The sequence below is a fragment of the Perca flavescens genome, chromosome 8 (assembly GCF_004354835.1).
Source record: "Perca flavescens isolate YP-PL-M2 chromosome 8, PFLA_1.0, whole genome shotgun sequence".
Classification (NCBI taxonomy): domain Eukaryota; kingdom Metazoa; phylum Chordata; class Actinopteri; order Perciformes; family Percidae; genus Perca; species Perca flavescens.
The window spans coordinates 817,849-837,500 of NC_041338.1; the positions used below are offsets into that span (position 1 = coordinate 817,849).

At 41.8% G+C, this 19,652-nt stretch overlaps 1 protein-coding gene across 1 annotated transcript; it reads right to left on the reverse strand.

The window, feature by feature from the left end:
- Positions 1-608: 608 nt before the first annotated feature.
- chst6 (carbohydrate sulfotransferase 6) lies at positions 609-18,668 on the reverse strand. Its single transcript, XM_028585797.1, has 2 exons — positions 18,411-18,668; positions 609-2,780 (listed from the first exon to the last, which is right to left on the reverse strand). The coding sequence occupies exon 2, from the start codon at positions 2,701-2,703 to the stop codon at positions 1,507-1,509; it is 1,197 nt and encodes a 398-aa protein (XP_028441598.1). The 5' UTR covers positions 2,704-2,780; positions 18,411-18,668; the 3' UTR covers positions 609-1,506.
- Positions 18,669-19,652: the final 984 nt, after the last annotated feature.

Sequence of the window (19,652 nt, forward strand, 5' to 3'; positions counted from 1 at the left end):
TATGAATGCTTTTTGATTTTGTTTTTGTAATGAGCACATTGCACCAAATTTCTAGCAACTTAGTTGCATGCCAATAAAGTACTGAATCTTGAATTGTGAGAGATAATGGCCAGATCTGGTTGGACTACTTAGAGTGACCGTCCACGGAGTAGAAGCCGGAGAGAGATGGGAATACATGAGCGAGTAAAAGGAGTATTCCTGATTGAAGTTTCTACTAAGCTTCATTCAATTTGTCTCTAATTTGTAAAAATCAACATGATTTAACATTCACGCTGTTGGCTGAACGCTTTGATCCTCAATCATTGTTAAATACTCAGAACACTGGTCAGTTCATCAATCAACCAATAAAAGAAGAGCAATTCCTGTAAACTAGAGCTGCAGAGATTAATGAATTAGTTGTCAACTATCAAATTAATCGCCAACTATTTTGATAATAAATTAATTGATTTGAGTAATTTTTTTATGAAAAGAACAAATCGTTCTCTGATGTCAGCTTGTTAAATATGAATATTTTCTAGTTTTTTCTCTCCTCTGTGACAGGAAACTGAATATCTTTGAGTTTTGGACAAAACAAGACATTTGTGGACGTCATCTTGGGCTTTGGGAACCACTGATCCACATGTTTAATCATTTTATAGACCAAACAACTAATGATTAATGGACAAAGAAAAAAAATTGTGAGCACCCAGGTAGCTCACCATATAAAGAGGCTCACTCCTCGTTAGTTGCGTCATTTTTACACACGAGCCAGGCTTCCGAATTCAGGGACTGAGGGAAAATGTCAGTAAATCTTAGTAAATCACATAATGTAGTTTCCAGTTTAGTTCCAAATGTATGGGATATAGTATTTTCTAGCCCTTGCATCAGCCCCTCTGTCTCTGTACATGTATTGTATTATCATACAATAACTGCTGTGCTGTCTTGTCACATTTTAATTAGGGCTGCACGATATGAGGACAATATGCAATAACGTTTTTGAATATCGCGATAACGATATTACTTGCGATAAATAAACTTTAGATTAAAAGTGTATTCAGTTCGGCTGCTTTCAATATTCTACTTAAATAAACTGCTTGTTGAATTTAAAACAAATGAAGGGACATTGTTTCATTGAACAAATTGAATGTTATATTGAATATAAAGTAAAGTAAAGAATGACAGTTGCATTTTAAAGTGCAGTTTTCGACTGATATTTTCGTGCGACTAAAACAAGAAAATCTCTGTTTCATTTTACGATATGTCGCAGCCTTTCGCGATGTGTTAATTGCCAGTTGATAAAAAAAAAAACGATATATTGTGCAGCCCTAATTTGAATCCTCTCACTCCACTGATAGTGTGAGGTGTGTCTTCGTCACAAATCAATGCTTTAACTTCAGTCAACATGCCAGTGGTCCCTCAGTTGATGAATCAGTCTGCGGTAGCACTCGTTACAGCCTATAAAAAAGATAGACTTCAGTTCAATGTAGTCTCTCGGTGTCTTTGTCATTCAGATACTAAAACGTCATTTTAACCATTACTGGGATGCTCTGTTTTAGCTGGCAACCAGCTGAACTGATACGGTTCCCGTGGCACAAGTAGATCTATGTCAAGTCTCTTCTGTTCTTTTTCACTGTTAACCGTCCTGTACCCGAGCAATGACATGGCTCCTTTACACACTTCCTGGATACGTCTGACCTTGTTGTGTGGCATCGTGGAACGCCAAGCCTGGGAGACGTCGGCAGCGTTGCGTGAAGTGATTTTGAAGGCCTCTTTCTTGGAGCCTTTGCCTTTTCCGTGCGTCACCCTGTAGATCCATTCCTCCAACTGTCTGGTCATCTCCAGGCCCACAAAGTCATACATGGCAGTGATCTCCTGGAGTGGGTTGCGCGCCACGTCCTCATAGCGGACTATCTTGTAGCGGCCTTTGAGAAACGGCGGGGGCTTCAGGATGGCCCTCTCATTAATGCGCACGTGACTACGGCAGATCTCCTGCATGACTTGATACTGCACCTCGGCAGCCGGAATGCTCCTCTGCTCCAAGACAACGGCGTTGTCGCTCACGAAGGCTTTGGCTGACTCCTCCCTGGATCGCACCACAGCCCGAGGGTCCCGGACCAGGTGGATGATGCGGAGATCTAGGCTCGGGTCCTGCAGGAGCGGGTAGAGAGATTCCAGCTCAAAAAATCTCACTTCTTTTAGCACCACGTGACTGTACGTGCCACAGGCGTCCTCCACGGCCTGCAGGCCGCGAGCATCACATGTCTGGACGCACCGGGTCTGGTTGCTGAACTGGTTGCGTGGCGTGAGCGGACAGGCCGGCGGCGAGCACAGTGCTCTACTGTGGCTCCACATAAACAAGGAGGACACGTTGTGCTGCTCTGGCAGGTAGGCCTCCATCACGGACAAGTCGCACTGAAATACACTCCGTAATAGATCCCTCACAGCCATCCGGAGTGCCCGTGCGCCGGGTTTCTGCAGTTTGGTCCACACGTGCCAAGCCGGCTCCATGAGATAGAAGACGGACGGGTGCTGACTGAACACCTGACCCACAAAGGACGAGCCGGATCGCCACGAGGACAGCAGCAGAATGTGAACTTTGCCGTTGGAGGGGGCAGAGGCGCAGGGACTGAGCTGGACGTACCAGCCGCAGAACAGCACCACTGCCGCCCCCTGCAGGATCACCAGGAAAATCATGGTGCTGAGGTTCACTCTGCAGCGGGGCATGATGGCTGAGGATCACAGGCGGTCTCCGGGGCCTGATGTGGATATTTCTCCCTTTGTGGAGCTGCGTGTTGCCTCAGCTGCAGAAAAAAGACAGGGTTATTGAGAGAGTCAATTGAAGAGATAGAAAAAGAGAGAGAGAGAGAGAGAGAGAGAGAGAGAGAGAGAGAGAGAGAGAGAGAAAGAGAGAAAGTTGAGGGACATACACAGAACTTGTTTTTTATCTGCAATTATATCATAATTATCCTGTTTGCTTATATCAGATGTATTTACTCCTTGTTGTTGTTTGTATGTATGTTTGTTCTTATGCTTTGGCAACACGGATGTATTGATTTGTCATGCCAATAAAGCAAATTGAATTTGTATTTAGTAAGAGAGAAAGAGAGAGAGAGAGAACGAGAGAGACAGCGAGAGAGAGTGAGAGAGGAGAGAGCGAGAGAGTGAGAGAGAGCAACATAGATATTTTGGCACGCTGAATCTTTAGGATGAAACAAATAGGGTCCAGGTTGAAACCCCCCCTCCGAAGTAACCCATTAACAAGTTCACAAAAACAGAGCACAAGACCAACTAACAGCAGACACAGGCCTGTCTGTTCACACATACCAATTTCAAAGCTGGGACAGCAATAGGTGGCTATCCATTGTTCAACTTAAAGCAAATGTCCTCTGACAACCAGGCGAGACCTAAACATGTTGGTTTCAAAGGTAGGACAGGAGTGATGCAGTTGCAGGACTACTGCTGGGTCTGCAGGCTGCCATGCGCCCTACATGTCCATATACGTGTTGTTTTCACAGATGGGATCGCCCCGCTTCCCAGCATTAAGGTTTGTGTCCATTGTCAGCGTCATTTCCCTGCTTTCCATTCATTTCTATGGGAGCAGCCGTCCAATGCATTCTGGTTTCTCTTCACTGACCACTGACAAGCAAAGAAAATAGGCTCCGCCCTCCGACAACCGCAATGGCTGCAGCTGACTGGACGAATGCATCACATGAGTCTGGCTGCTCCCGAATTTCAAAACCAACCACGATGAATACGATCTCGTATTTTACGAAAATAGTTCATCAAAACGTGTTTCTGAAAACATTTTAAGCGAGAATTAGGCCATGCAGCAGTTGCTGAATCTGTCTTTATTTCAGATTGACAAAGGTCAGTTTCAAAGTTTTTCATCAGATTTTGAGAGGCGGCGAGCCGAACCGGCTGCTCCTTATTTGCATAAAGTTGGCTGGATTCAACTTTATGCAAATAAGGAGCCGGCAACTTGACGCGCCTCTAAAGTCCCCGCGACACTACCAGAATGCATTGCACGGCTGCTTCCACTGAAATGAATGGGAAGAGTTGAAATGACGCTGACATTGGACACACACCTCTACCCTGCAGCCTGGCTCTGTCCCTCCGGAACCATCAGTATTTGTTTACTGTAATGCAAAAAATTTGTACCGGGCATGTGACCTGTATGGTTTCATTTTACCGGTCAAATGGGAAAGGTTCCGGGCAAATATTTTCCATGTTTATTGTTGCGCTTAAAAACAATAGATAGGCAGGTTTTATATGAAGAATAATATCATCAAGGGATGTAGATTCATACTATTTTTATTGAAATGTAGGCTACTTTCTACAGGCAGAGACAGCAAAAGAATTGAATCAATTAAATCAATGCACATATTTGTGCCGATCTGAATTAAAATAGGATTTTCCATTTGGCCGAGGAAATAAAACAATACAAACTACAGTACAAACAAAATGACTCATAAAATGATGGTGTTATAAAGTTATTCACAATATTTGTTTCATCAGGGCTTGGTCCGTGGTAAAAGAATAGGAATATTTCTGGTAAAGAAAAAAAATCTATTTCAATTACTGGAAGGAAGCACAGTCACCTTCCATAAATGTTGTAATACCCTGTTAAGTAAACAAGTTCATCAGTTTAAAAAAAAAGAAGCTTGTTGTATCATCCAAGTATCGTACTGTTTAAAGTTTTAAAAAACAAACGGGATTCACCAGTTTTTGGGACGTCCCGTTAATGTTTTACCATTGTTAAAGGGGGCTCTTCTTTGTGACATAATAAATGATCAAACCTTCAAAAGTAGAAGTTAATTTTTGTTTTAATCAAAGTCAACTTTTGTAACTTTCTCCTGCATCTCACGGTCTTCATCATCGGATGGAGTTTGCTAAATTTATAATTTCTTCACAAAGTAACTGTGGCTTCAAATTCATTGCAGTGAAATTAAAACCAGTTCATTTTGACAACATGATAAAGATCAAAGCATCTGACATGGAATTCTAATGTTTCGTATTCGACATTCTATTTTGAAATCACGTTATTGTCTGTACTTATTATGAATAAATAGTAATTATTCATGAATATACAGACTGCTGTTCCTCTGTTCTCTCCATGATAAAAACAACCATTTTTTGAAGGAACAACATTTTTTTGTATCAATTGGTCATGTAGTGTAGCTCAGAATATTGTGTCAAAATAACTTTTACAGACATGCCTCATGTCTGACAAAATACACACACACGTATTTCAAAGGAATTAAAATAGGAACCAATGAGGAACTAACGGCTGCTGGACCATTGTTAGACCAGCTGCAACAATGAGCTGGGCTGACCGCAGCACGTCAACCAACCCGTTCTCCCTCTCAACTCATAAAATACTGACGCTTGGTCAGTGGCTATCAGCACCAGAGACCTGCCGTTAGAAGTACTTTATTGCTAGAATTTATGGTGCTGATGATGACATGTGAGGGGGGTTTTATCACCTCTGCGGTTTGTGATATAAATATTTTTATCTTCATCTCCCAGTAATGAAAACGTTGTAGGTGAGCTGAAAAGATGAGATGGAAGTCAAAAATGTTCTCATGCCTTGATGTTTTTCCATATTCAGTGGGCAGTGATACACTATTATTGCTTTGTATTATCTGCTTTTTATTAATCAAAACTTCAAGTTTCTGGCAAAGCATTTAAAAAAAAAAACAAGGTTATAATAGGGTTGGGGAATAAAATGGATACAGCATAGTATCGCGATATTTTCCGTGGCAACACTGTATTGATACACAGACGCCAAGTTGGATCTGTTATTATATATGTGTTGGTCAGTTTGTCTGCTTGACAATCCCATTTTGCAGCAATAACATTGAAGTGATATGAACAAACAGAGAAATGTATCACATGTTGACAAAGTTTTCCTTTGAAATTGGGAAAAATTTTGAGTTGGAAAAAAGGTATTACATTGTAAAAATATATCGCAGAATATTGCAATATGTTTAAAAATCGCAATAATATGGTAGCATGACATAAGTATGGTGATGATATGGGATCGTGAGGCCTGTGGTGATTCCCACCCCTAGGTTAGACGTGTTTCTCCAAAGAGTTTGAGAGTGGAAACCCCTCTGAAAAAGAGCATCTTGGGAGAATGAAACAGAAATATTCTTTTAGGGTTAGACTAAAGGCAGGTCGATCCCAGCCTCTAAATGAATCCATTCAGCAAACAGTGAAAAGAAACAAGAGCAAAAAGAAGAAACAGACGCAGTGTTTGGGACTGTCCCAGTGGGAGATCAAGATCACTGCTGACTGAGGGGATCCATGCTAGCGGACCTAATATGTTGTGCTTTTGAACAAGCCCTGACACGAGCTTCTCACCTTTACACCCTCAGGATAGAAAGGTAAACACCCGACATCCTGACACATCCATCTCCCTCTTCTTTACTTCCCTCCGTCCCTAGTAGTTATTAAGCTATAAAGGCTTCATTTTATCAGATTGGCTGATCTCCAAACCAGGAATACACACGAAAGACTGTGATCAACCCTTGTTAAACAATGGGGGTGATTTTGTACACAGTTAATTATTAGCTGATATTGAATCCACTCTGATGGAGATGGCTCACCCAGGAGGCATCAGAGGCTAGCCTACTCCTCTTCTCCCTCAGAGAGAAAAGGCTAGCTGGGCTCACCAGTAGGTTAACCATTATGGAGGATATATTTATTCATAAATTGAAAGTCCAAAGTCAAAACGAAGCAAGATCAAATTAAAAATAGTATTATTTTACTACGCTACTAGAAAAATCATGCCATAATTAAATTTTAAAGAGAAAAAGGAAATGTGGAAATGTAAAATTATAATGTAAAATGCAAAGCTTAACTATAAATGCTTAAACTGAAATCTTTGAAATCTTTTATTGAATGACAGAAACATAAAATATGAAACTCAAAAGGTGAAATGGAAAAGCTTAAATAGAAATACTTAAATTAAAATCTCAAATAGAAAAAAAAAGTCTTTGCACTTAATAATTTTCAATTTTCAATTCTTTTGAATTTTACATTTGGTAATTGCCTTTTGACATTTGCTATTTCTATTTACTGGTAACATTAAGGCTTTTCATTTTGAAGTGACACTTGTCAATTCAAATGAGGAGGCATGGTAGTTTGGAGGGGGGTGTGGAGAGACTTCCAGCTGACAGCGGGGTCTCTGAGCTTCACTGGCCGACTGGCGAGTAGGCAATGCCGGCCACAACCAGCTGGCTTGTCACGTAAGACTGGTGGTTCTGAAGTCCGACAATTTTCGTTCGCTATTTCACCACCAAATTCACTTCTGAGACTTTTTTATGCGAGAAATCAACTATGTAGAGTTAGAAAATGGGCATTTTTACAAAAATGTATGGCCAATTTTGCACATTTGCGACGCTAATTGTTGGACTTAATGTCGAGCCCTGGCCGATTACAAAATTATACCAGATTCACAGGGTTTCCCCTCTCATTATAAGATTTAGGGGCACCACCTAAGCCGAATGAATGTAACTTAAAGCCTTTTCTCAGATCTAATGATTGTAGTTGGTTCCCAGTGGCTCTAGCTTTTCCAACGTTTTAGACATAGATATGGTGATAATAATGCTACAAAATGATGTGAAAAAGAGACACACGACTACCAAAAAGAGACACAACACAACTACAAAGAGATGCAAAAATTCACAATGAGACAAAATCCCACAAAGAGACCCCCCCCCCGTGCGAAATATGCGCACCTAAGTCTTCCACAAACCGAGGGAAAACACTGATCAATATGAACAATTATTGTCTGATAAATAAAATCCCTTTGAATTTGTTGTTGTATTTATACCAAATCACTTTGACATTTTGGGAAACAAAAATGGTCAAACGTGATATGGGTCTTTGTAGCCTCAACTCCATCCCCACTTTTGATATTACAACTTTCTGTGCTTTATCATATGTCTCATTGGCGAATTTGACTATATAGCGAATCATAAGGCAAAAGTGATTTTCTAATATCCTTGATTGGCCCAAAATAGTGGACTATTCAAACCAATTACAGTGATTTAGAATACAATAGAATAGTTTATTTGTCATTGCTTTACTGACAACAAAAAGCAATTTAGCAGCTCCGCATTGATGGCATAACACATCATTAAAAACACAAACAGTCATGCCAACATAAACAGTCATACTACAGCTACATTTCCCCCAAAAAAAAAAAAAAAACGGGCATCTAAAACTTCCCTTCTGACTCTCTGGCCCAAAGCAGGTCAGGACAGTCCCCAGGAGTTGCCCCATACCGTATTCTTTACTGTACGTACACACCGCCGCCGACTTGAGCTGCAAAGAAGCTCTGGCCGCCCTGTCGAGGACGCTTGTCAAAAAGTCCGGGAAGCTGTTTGACGCTTTGGCCGCTCTGACGTTGGAGCATTCTTTGATCATGTTCAACACACGATTGAAGAAAAAGCACAAGCAGCCACTGCACGACCAATACACTGACACTAGAAACCTTTTATAAATTACACATATAAGGATATCATTTGTATTGTTTGTTGGTCACAGCGGTGTCTGTCAGCAGAATGCAGGCAGAGCGAGCAGCCGCCAGCTGTTGACCCGTGCCGGTGTTCTGACGATCTATGCTGCCTTGTCGAAAAATGCTACCGTAGCGTAAATCGATAGTAGAGTCTATCGAGTCGCGCTGCCCTATCGAAATGTGCTTCCTCATGTGATATATTTGCCTGCATATTTCCAAATGTGCAAGCAGGCTGAATCCCATAGAGGTATAACTCTAACAGTATTGACATCTTATGTTTATTTGAGAATATTTTGATACTCCATTATATCTTTATTGAATATTTCAGTGGTAGCATATTCTGATAGACAAATATACCCTATCAAATAATGCTCCCCCAACAGAATCATTATATATAAAAAAAAGAAGATGATGAAGCAAAGGAAATTAGCACCTTGGTATAACTCCCAAACCCGCAAATTAAAACAAATCTCGCGAAACCTCGAATGTAAGTGGCGTTCCACCAAAGTGGAAGAATCCCGTTTCGATTGGCAAGAAAGTCTGAAAACCTATAGGAAGGCCCTAAGAAAGGCCAGATCAGACTATTACTCATCACTAATAGAAGAAAACAAGAACAACCCAAGGTTTCTTTTCAGCACTGTAGCCAGGCTGACAGATAGCCACAGCTCTACTGAGCCATCTATTCCTCTAGCTCTGAGTAGTGATGACTTCATGAACTTCTTTAATGATAAAATTACAACAATTAGAGATAAAATTCATCACCTTTTGCCTTCAACCTCTAACGGTTCACCTTTAAACGCAGAGTCGCTAGAAATAACGACTAGTCTCGACATATACTTAGACTGCTTTTATCCTATAGACCTTCAACAATTAATATTAAAGATATCCTCAGCAAAGCCATCTACCTGTCTCTTAGACCCCATCCCAACGAGGCTACTTAAAGAAGCGTTACCCGTGGTATACACTTCATTACTAGATATGATCAATATGTCCTTATTAACAGGTTATGTACCGCAGTCATTTAAAGTAGCTGTGATAAAACCTCTTCTGAAAAAACCCACCCTCGATCCTGAGGTCTTAGCAAACTATAGACCTATATCTAACCTTCCCTTTCTCTCCAAGATCCTTGAGAAGGTGGTTGCTAATCAGTTATGTGATTTTCTACATAACAATAGTTTATTTGATGACTTTCAATCAGGATTTAGAAAGCATCATAGCACAGAGACGGCACTGGTGAAAATTACTAACGACCTTTTAACTGCTGCAGACAAAGGACTTGTCTCCATTCTTGTTTTACTAGATCTTAGTGCTGCATTTGACACTATTGACCATTCAATCCTGTTACAGAGATTGGAACACTTGGTTGGCATTAAAGGAATTGCTCTAAGCTGGTTTAAATCCTATTTCTCTGATCGATCTCAATTTGTTAATGTTAATGATAAATCCTCCAAGTACGCTAAAGTTAGCCATGGGGTTCCTCAAGGCTCAGTGCTTGGACCAATTCTATTCTCCTTATATATGCTTCCTCTAGGCAATATTATTAGGAAACACTCAATTAACTTTCACTGTTATGCGGATGACACCCAATTATACTTGTCAATCAAACCGGACGAAACCAGTCAGCTAGCTAAATTTCAAACGTGCATTAAAGATATAAAATCCTGGATGACCTATAATTTTCTGATGTTAAACCCTAACAAAACTGAAGTTATTGTACTGGGACCTAAACACCTCAGAACCTCATTATCTAAAGATATAGCTACTCTGGATGGTATTGCCCTGGCCTCCAGCACTACTGTCAGAAATTTAGGAGTTATTTTTGATCAGGATATATCCTTTAATGCCAATCTACAACAAACCTCAAGAACTGCCTTTTTTCATCTTCGTAACATTGCCAAAATTAGGAATATCCTGTCTCAAAACGACGCTGAAAAACTAGTGCATGCATTTGTTACTTCCAGGCTGGACTATTGTAACTCCCTACTGTCAGGTTGCTCAAATAAGTCCCTTAAGACTCTCCAGCTGATCCAGAATGCTGCAGCGTGTTCTCACAAGAACTAAGAGAAGAGATCATATTTCTCCTGTATTAGCTTCTCTGCACTGGCTTCCTGTTGAATCCAGGATTGAGTTTAAAATCCTTCTATTGACCTACAAAGCTCTAAATGGTCTAGCACCATCATATCTAGAAGAGCTCCTAATACCTTATTGTCCCACTAGAGCACTGCGCTCCCAGAATGCAGAGTTACTGGTGGTACCTAGAGTCTCTAAAAGTAGAATGGGAGCAAGAGCCTTTAGTTATCAGGCTCCTCTCCTATGGAACCAGCTCCCGATCTGGGTTCGGGGGGCAGAAACTGTAATCGCTTTCAAGAATGAACTTAAAACTCTTCTATTTGATAAAGCTTATAGTTAGGGAGTGAGGAGTTGCAGTGTTCACCTAACTGGCCCACCTGCTTCTCTTCATAATTGTTAGACTAATAATACATAACAAAGTAGAGGGAGGCAGGCCAGCCAAGCCCGATCCGCAGGGGAGAGTTCTAAGCCCGAAAAAGCTACCTTTCCTTATGACCTGTCTCTCTTAGTTACGCTGTTATAGTTACGCTGTTATAGTTCTAGACTGCCGGGGGACTTCCTTCCTTCCTTTGACACACTGAGCTGCTCTCTCCTCTCCCTTTCTATTACTTTTACTATTACTATTTGTGTGTATCCAGTCCCAGAAATGCTTGTTACTTATCCTAGCTTCTGGGGAGTTTACTCCCGGAGTCCTTATGTTTTTTCCCCAGCGTATTTCCTTGGAGAACGTTGGCACCAAGATCCTGGTTCCAGCTGTCGCCGCGTGGTCCTGCTGCACTCCCTGCCGAGCTCAGCGGTGCCCTGCAATGTCATGCTTCTTCCGGCTGAACCCGGCAGCTTCCCGCTACATCCAGTCACTGTTCCATTATTAATGTGACTATTATTGCCACTGTTCATCACACCCCCAACCGGCCCGTCAGACACCGCCTACCAAGAGCCTGGGTCTGTCCGAGGTTTCTTCCCAAGAGGGAGTTTTTCCTTGCCACTGTCGCACTGCTTGCTCTTGAGGGAATTACTGTAATTGTTGGAATTGTTGGGGCTTTGTAAATTATAGAGTGTGGTCTGGACCTACTCTATCTGTAAAGTGTCTCGAGATAACTCTTGTTATGATTTGATACTATAAATAAAATTGAATTGAAAAATAAAATTGAATATATTGCACCACTACTCACTCCATGTGCACTGTCAGGAGATAAGGAGCATATTTTGATATTCTATTAAATTATATTTATTGAATATTTCAGTGGTAGCGTATTCTGATAGACAAATATACCCTATCAAAAGGTACAATGAATAAATTATTTATTAGATATTACTCTATTAACCACAGTATCGGCCGTATGTCCGACCGCAAGGTTGCATAGATTTATGGGCGGGGAATCAGACCATGCTTGTGGGTCGTGCGCATGCGCAGAACTGCTAAGTAGCACATCTCGATAGGTAGCATAAATCGACAGAACACCGGACTTCACCGTGAGCGGACTGGTTAGAGACCATGAGACGGCACGTTAACTGGTCCCTATACGCAAACAACGTCACATCATAAATGATAGGGGAACCCAGCAACGGCGATTATGAGATTTCCCTCCATTTTCATGGAACTAATGTCTTGGTAGGAACAAAAGTTTACATCGTATGTTTCTCCAGAATCAGCCAGCGAGAAGGACGTCTATATTCCGATTGGTTGCTGCTGTTTGCCGCTGCTTGCCGCCGCTGAACCGCGTCATAGCTCATTACCATAAAGTTGACCAAAGTTCAACTTTCTGATTGACGCTCAAAACATACCAAAACGCAACGCCGACAGTTTTGACGCTCCTTGCAGCTGAGAGAAGCCAGCTTCCATTGAAAATTAATGACTTCCGGTATCTTTAGACGCTCAAGTCGGCGGCGGTGTGTACGTACAGTTAGGTGGGATTGCCAGTGATTCACATGGACTGGATTCAGGTAATTGGCAGTTTAAAATAACTTTCTATTTCCTTGAAGTCTAGACCATGTTGGATTGTTCAACAGTCTGCAGGAGGAAGACAACGTGAATTTAAATACAACTCTGGATTGATTTGTAAAACCTAAGCACTGCAGAACTAAACTGTAGAATCAGCTCCAAAAAAAACAATCCAACAGGGGAGAGCTTCCTATCCTCACTATCTATCTGAGATGCTGTTTCATTACCCTTTCAGGGGTTTGTCCTGGCTCAGAATGGGCCATTTGGGTGGAAACATATCAAGTGGGGGTTCTGGGGGTCCTCCCCCAAGAAATTTTGAGTGTCAAACACTTCATTTCCTGCATTCTGATAAATTTGTATGCACAAATGTACGGTGGAAACATCTTTATTGTTGTAAAGGAAAACAAAAAATGCAGGAGGCCAACCCGTTCGCACTCCCAACTTGTTAAATACAGACGCTTGGCCAGTGGCTCTCAGCGTCAGATACGACGCAATCAGCACCCCTCAGCGTGTGTATGACAAGCAGACCTCATACGGGGGACATCTAGGTTGTCAATCAAAAGCCTCTTGTCTCGTCATCGGGTTTCCGCTGTAGCGAGAACCCGCGAATGCGGGGGTGTGTGTGTCTCTCTAAAAATAATCTAAACCATAGGGAAGTATTTCAATTAATTCATTTGAACCTATTAATAGTTATAATACAATATTTATAGTATTTGAACCTATGATGTTTCAATACCTACGGTATTACAGTTTTTCTCAAATGCTAAAACACAAAAGCCAATCCTCTAAACCAAATGACCAGTTCTCTGAACACATTTACTAAATCTAGCCATCATTTTCCAATATCATAAACACATTTCACATTAAGACACAATTCACAAAACACAATCCTCTGTTCTCATAAATCTTAACATATTTTTCTTTGCTAAAACACAAGTTGCAAAAGAACTCTGCTCATATTCTCAAATGAAAGCTCATGTGATGCAAAATGCTTGCCACAGTCAGCAATATTTGAACACAATGAACACACATGGCGTCATTCATTACACACAACGACTCAAAATTGAAGACACTTGTTGCTAATGCTGTGACCACATGTATAAAAGCAAGTTCAGAGTGCACAGTTTGCTGAAGATTCCAAACAAACACAATGGATGAAGGCAGAGTCAGGGGAAGAGGAATTCGAGTCAGAGGAGGGAGAAGAGCTGGCCATGGAAGAAGAGGAGCAGGCCAACGAGGAAGAGGAGTTCAAATCAGAGGAGGAAGAGGAGCAGGCCAACAAGGGAGAGGAGGAGGCCAACAAGGGAGAGGAGAAGGTCCAGGAGGGAGAGCAAGACAACTTCGCACCATCATTACGGACGAGATGCGAGCAACAGTCATTGACCATGTCATTGTCCATGGCATGACATTGGCTGAAGCAGGACTAAGAGTCCGTCCAAACCTGAGTAGGTTCACCATTGGCCACCATTATCAGGGCATTCAGACAACACAACAGGTATTGTACTCTATTGCTTTCTTTGTCACAATACAATTTTACAAGCCTGTGAAAGTAGTCTATTGGTTTCAAATCAGTTGTTACTGTATTGTAAAACATGTCAATTGACAACACGTTTCTTTCTTTAGAGTTGAAAGAATGCCACAGAGAGGTGGGAGGGTTGCCATATTTACAGCGGCAAAAGAAACCCTCATTGTGGATATGGTTCGTGAAAACAACCTCATCAGACTCCGGGAGATCAGAGACAAAGTCATTGCCGATAATGTCAACTTTGAGAGCATTGATGATGTCAGCTTGGCCACAATAGACAGAGTTCTCTGGCGCCAAAAGATGCGGTTGAAACAGGTCTATAGGGTTCCCTTTGAGCGCAATTCTGCGTGACACAAAGACCTATGTTACGAGTATGTGTAAGTAAGTATACATCCATGTTCACAGTACAGTTAGTGGACATACTGTGTTGCTCAGTGGCCTACATTACTTCTGGACAATACTGTGCTACCTGATTGACTGTTGTTCTGAACACCTGTGCACATTTTCACAGAGGATATTACAGTTGGACACGATGGCCAGACCTCATGAGTACCTCTTCCTGGATGAGGTTGGCTTCAACCTGCAGAAACAAGGGCAAAGAGGCCGTAACATCATTGGCCAAAGAGCCATCACTGAGGTTCCTGGCCAACGGGGGGGTAATATTACTCTTTGTGCGGCCATGGGTTTGGAGGGGCTTGTCCATCGGCATGCTGTCCTTGGGTCTTACAACACCCAACGTCTCCTCACCTTCCTAAAGGAGCTAAAAGACATCCTCCTGGACCGCCAACAACACCATCCTGGGCCCGCACATCACATTTATGTGATCATTTGGGACAATGTACGCTTCCACAGAACAAACCAGATCAGAGAGTGGTTCACCACCAACAGTAACCACTTTTTAAACGTCTGTCTGCCACCCTACTCCCCTTTCCTGAACCCTATAGAGGAGTTCTTCTCATGGTGGAGATGGAAGGTTTATGACAACCATACACTAGAGAGAACCTCCTAAGGGCAATGGAGCTGGCCTGTGTTGACATCCCAGTGGACGCCTTCCAAGGATGGATTCGCCATTCCATGGAGGAAACGTTTGTGAAATGTGTTTTAGCATTTGAGAAAAACTGTAACCATAGGGAAGTATCTGAAACAACTCCTCTAATATAGGCTTAACCATCCGCCCCGCTGACAGTATCTGTAACGGCTGTGCGGCTGAAGAGGGCTTAGAGGGCGAGGGTTATCGGGAGGAAGAAGGGGGGTTGGCTTTAAAAGAAAAAGCGATACTATGCCTCGATAACTGTCACATCGTTCCACACCAGCAACACAAGACTGACTGACAGAACATGGCACACCTCCTTAACTTCTTCAAAAGTGTGAATATACTTTACCAAAGTCAACCAAACAACTGTGAAATGCAATACTGCATTGCAGAACCCTGTTCACATCTGTATTGCCCATTTTATGCAGCAACACTAGCACTTATTGGTTGTGGTGCATCCACGGAGTGAAGTTGGATGTGAACAACACGTTTCTTTTGAAAAGAAACATGTATTATAGGAAACACGTGGCAGTCTACATCTTCCACAGGACAACAGTGGTGGGTAGCAGCAACAATAGTCCCGAATAGCCAGACCTTCCTCCACAGCGCTGCGGAGGAAGGTCTGGCTATTCCACACAGCATTCTGGGATGGGAGAAAAACGTGCTTTCTTTAAACCAATCACAATCGTCTTGGGCAGTGCTAAGCCCCGGACAGAGCCACGGTGCCTCTGCTAAATAGTCTCAGGAAGGAACTTGTTTTGGTGGAACATGTGTATGTAGTAGTTTTATTCATGCAACAGAAAACTCTGATTGGACAGATAGTCTAGCTAGCTGTCTGGATTTACCCTGCAGAGATCTGAGGAGCAGTTAACCATAGTCCTCACAAATCCACCAGAGGTTAGAACGCCAGCACAAAGAAAGAGGAAGGGGACGGACATCCCAACAAAAAAGAGGGACATCTGACAAAATGCGGCACTGGAGCAATCCTGGAAGTGGAATGTTGTCAATATAGACTACAGCAACAGGGTCTGCAGTGCAGGAGGCATTGCCCATTTCTCATTGTTACTGAGGACTAGTTTAGGACTGTATTCACTCTCATTGTTAGAAAGTTGTTTTTGTTTTTTTTTAATTTTCGTCACTTGTGATAAACATTAGCACCACCTACTAGCCAAATGCTGGTAAAATATGCAAACGTGGTTGGTAGGTTTGCTTCACTCACCATCCAAAAAAAATCAAGGGTACAAATCGTAGCGTTACAAAAATTGACCTGCAAGTAAGCATAATTATCGCACCTGTATAAGGTATTGCCCCAGCTGCAAGATTTAGTTGTTCTGCTTATTGCTGAGAATGCAACAGTGTTATGTTACCAAAAACATGCTGTCTAAAGCTGCTTGTTGTGCTCAGCTGTCTAAATGAAGGAACAACAACCCGACAAGCTTCTCAGGGCTGCTTCAGGGCAGCATGCAGAGAACAGCCATGAGTATCAGAGGAAAGAGCACTGTGTTCAGAGTAAAAATAAACTACAGAGCTGTCTTCTTCAACAACAACCTCAAACAGCTGCCCACTTTATCAACTCTTTTTGTTGTAGGCTAACTTCAGTTTATTGTGTTTAACCCTATGCAGACATTTCTGTAGAAAAGGTAATAAAATGTTGTTAAAGAAGAAGAAGAGAAGAAGACATGCTTTATTATTCTTGCAAGGAGAAATTACATTTTTAATAGTCTATATCCACGACGTTCCACTTCCGGGATTGCTCCGGTGCCGCCGTAAATTTCACCAGATATCCATTTTTCCGGCCGGATGTCCGTCCCCTTCCTCTTTCTTTGTGTTGGCGTTCTAACCTTTGGTGGATTTGTGAGGACTATGGGTAACTGTTCCTCAGATTTCTGCAGGGTAAATCCAGACAGCTAGCTAGACTATCTGTCCAATCAGAGTTTTCTCTCGCACGACTAAAACTACTTTTGAACGTACACATGTTCCACCAAAACAAGTTCCTTCCTGAGATTATTTAGCAGAGGCACCGTGGCTCCATCTGGAGGTTAGCACCGCCCAAGACGATTGTGATTGGTTTAAAGAAATGCCAATAAACCAGAGCACGTTTTTCTCCCATCCCAGAATGCTGTGTGGACTAGTCAGACCTTCATCTGCAGCACTGTGGAGGAAGGCCATAGGTTTTGTTTCCAGATTTGTGGGGTGACATACGATGTGGGGGGTCTGGATGTCCTCCCCAAAAATGTTGAGCAATAAACACTTAATTGCCTGCATTCTGCTGAATTTGTATGCACCCATTTCTACCTTTTTCTGAATCAATTTATGCTGGAAATATCTTTATGTAAAGGGAAACATGAAAATCCAAATGTAAAAACATAATGGAATATAATGCAGTAAGGCTCTCATGCATTCTGTATTGCTTTCAAATAGGCCTTAATACTCCTGTAGATAGACTTCTCTAATCATCTCTACTGAGTCAGCAGCTGTAGGCATAATTCACTCTTCTAACTCTTTGTTTTGTTATTACATGAGTTTTGCCTTATGTTGCGATATATAATCAACATCAGAAAAATAATCCCATAAATATTCTGATTCATTGAACCATATTTGCCCAGCCAGACTATTCCCCACATACACATACACTCTACAGTATATCCCATAGGCTCCAGAGTGTAGTGGGTCAAACGGTTTATCATGTCATGGAAGTACTATGACCCAATTTGTATGTTTATGGCTGTCATCCTTTCTTTTTCTTTTTTAAAAAGCCTACTTTATTAGTTTTATTTATTATTTGTATTAGTTTAGATTTTTTTTAAATAAGTTTACTCCTTTTCTGGGTCAAACAAGTTAAGTCACTGAGCCTCAAACTGGGACACCCCAGGAGTACTCAGAGGGGGATTCAGAGAGGTCTAATGTGCAATTTTTCAATTATTGGAATTATCCCAGTTCTTAAAAATAACTGTGTGTCCCCGGGTACACCCGGTACAAGCTGTACCGACCCATACTAAATGAGATAATGGGGTGTTATGGAGTCCCCTCTGTGTGCTTAGCTAATAGACTCAGAATGTGCTTCAAGTAGGCTCTAGTTAAAGTTTCTGTGTGCGTTTAGTCACCAAAAAACGTTATTTTCCGCACTTGTCTGAATGTTGTGGATGAAAAGAGCGAATGGTATTGATGGTTTGTACTAAAAAAAAAAAAAGTGCGTCCGCTAGCTTCTCCCCAGCGGTCCCGTGGAAACTAACTAACGCGGGCTAACTTTTACCACTCCCCAAGGTGAACAGAAAACAAGGCTCCTGGCCAAGGAGGAGTTAGTTTATGTATTTTATTATCTTATTATTTTCCTTACCTTTGGCTTTGTTTTTGGTCGTGCTGCCTGGCGACGTAGCCGGGTTACGGAGAGCTCTCTGTCCCAACACCCTGCAGTCCTCCTCCCCTCGGCCGGCTGCTGCTGCTGCTGCTCGGCTACTTCCACTGACGGACCGTCCGGTTGCGTACCAAGCCGTGTTCTGAGACGTGGCCAGCGGTTCTGCTGCTGGGCTGACTGGCAGTGAGTGGCGGGGGCGGGGGCTGGTGATCAGAGATAGAGCAGGGTGGATGGGAGAGTAGTGAGGCGGGCGGGACCAGAGCCAGTAACAGGAGTCCCGTGCTCTGAGGGTCTTTGTTAGGGGGGGTATTTTATGATGTCTGTGTTTGGGACAGCCACAGCAGAGGGCATGAATGACCCGTTTTTTCTGGCTAGTGGGACCTTGAGCCTCCTGCCAGATGGCAACAATGTAAAAAACTGTTACTCTGTTAAAATAGGAGTTAAAGTCCTGCATTAAAAATGTTACTTCAGTAAAAGTATGTAAGTATCATCAGGTAAATGTACTTAAAGTAGCCTAATCCTCACATTTTAGAAACTGGAAACGATCCGAACAGTTCTTGAGTTTAATCGGCTAATCCTTTCAGCTGGATTTATAGGCCGTGATATTGTTGGGTACTTTAAAACATCGTATTTTATAAACTACATGTGTTTTGTGTGCAGAAATCTTAATTTGTAAAGTAACTAGTAACTTAAGCTGTAGTGGAGTAAAATGTCCAATATTTCTAATAACGTGATTAAATAACAGGTAAGGTGCTGTAAATTCCTTTACTCTAGCAATAAAGCAGAAAAAGCTTCTGAAATCCAAATTTAAATAAAATGTATTATCTAACTTTTGATCACAAGTAATATACTTTTCTAATGCCTCATGTTTTTTTTTGATAATATTACAGATGTCTTTTGATAGCCTAATGTATAACTTACTCTTTTCAAACTGCCTTCCTATTCCTACTTTTTATTTTCTACTACTGCTTTTCTACAGTGCTCTTGGTGTTTGTTGTGTGTTTGTTGAATATTACCTCTTAGGTGCTTACTGTAAATTCTAAGTGATCTTTAAAAAGTCTGAGCTGAGCTCCTCTCTCCTCTCTCTTTCCATCTGTGTGCATTCATGTCCCAGAAATGCTTGTTACTACAGTACTACAGTACTACTACAGTAGCTCTGGGGAGCTTATTCCCCGGAGTCCTTGTGTTTTCTCACCTGCAGTTTTCCTTGGATTAGGGTGGCAC

Coding starts and splice junctions, on each gene's coding strand:
- chst6 (XM_028585797.1), bottom strand. CDS start 2,703: ATGCCCCGCTGCAGAGTGAACCTCAGCACCATGATTTTCCTGGTGATC.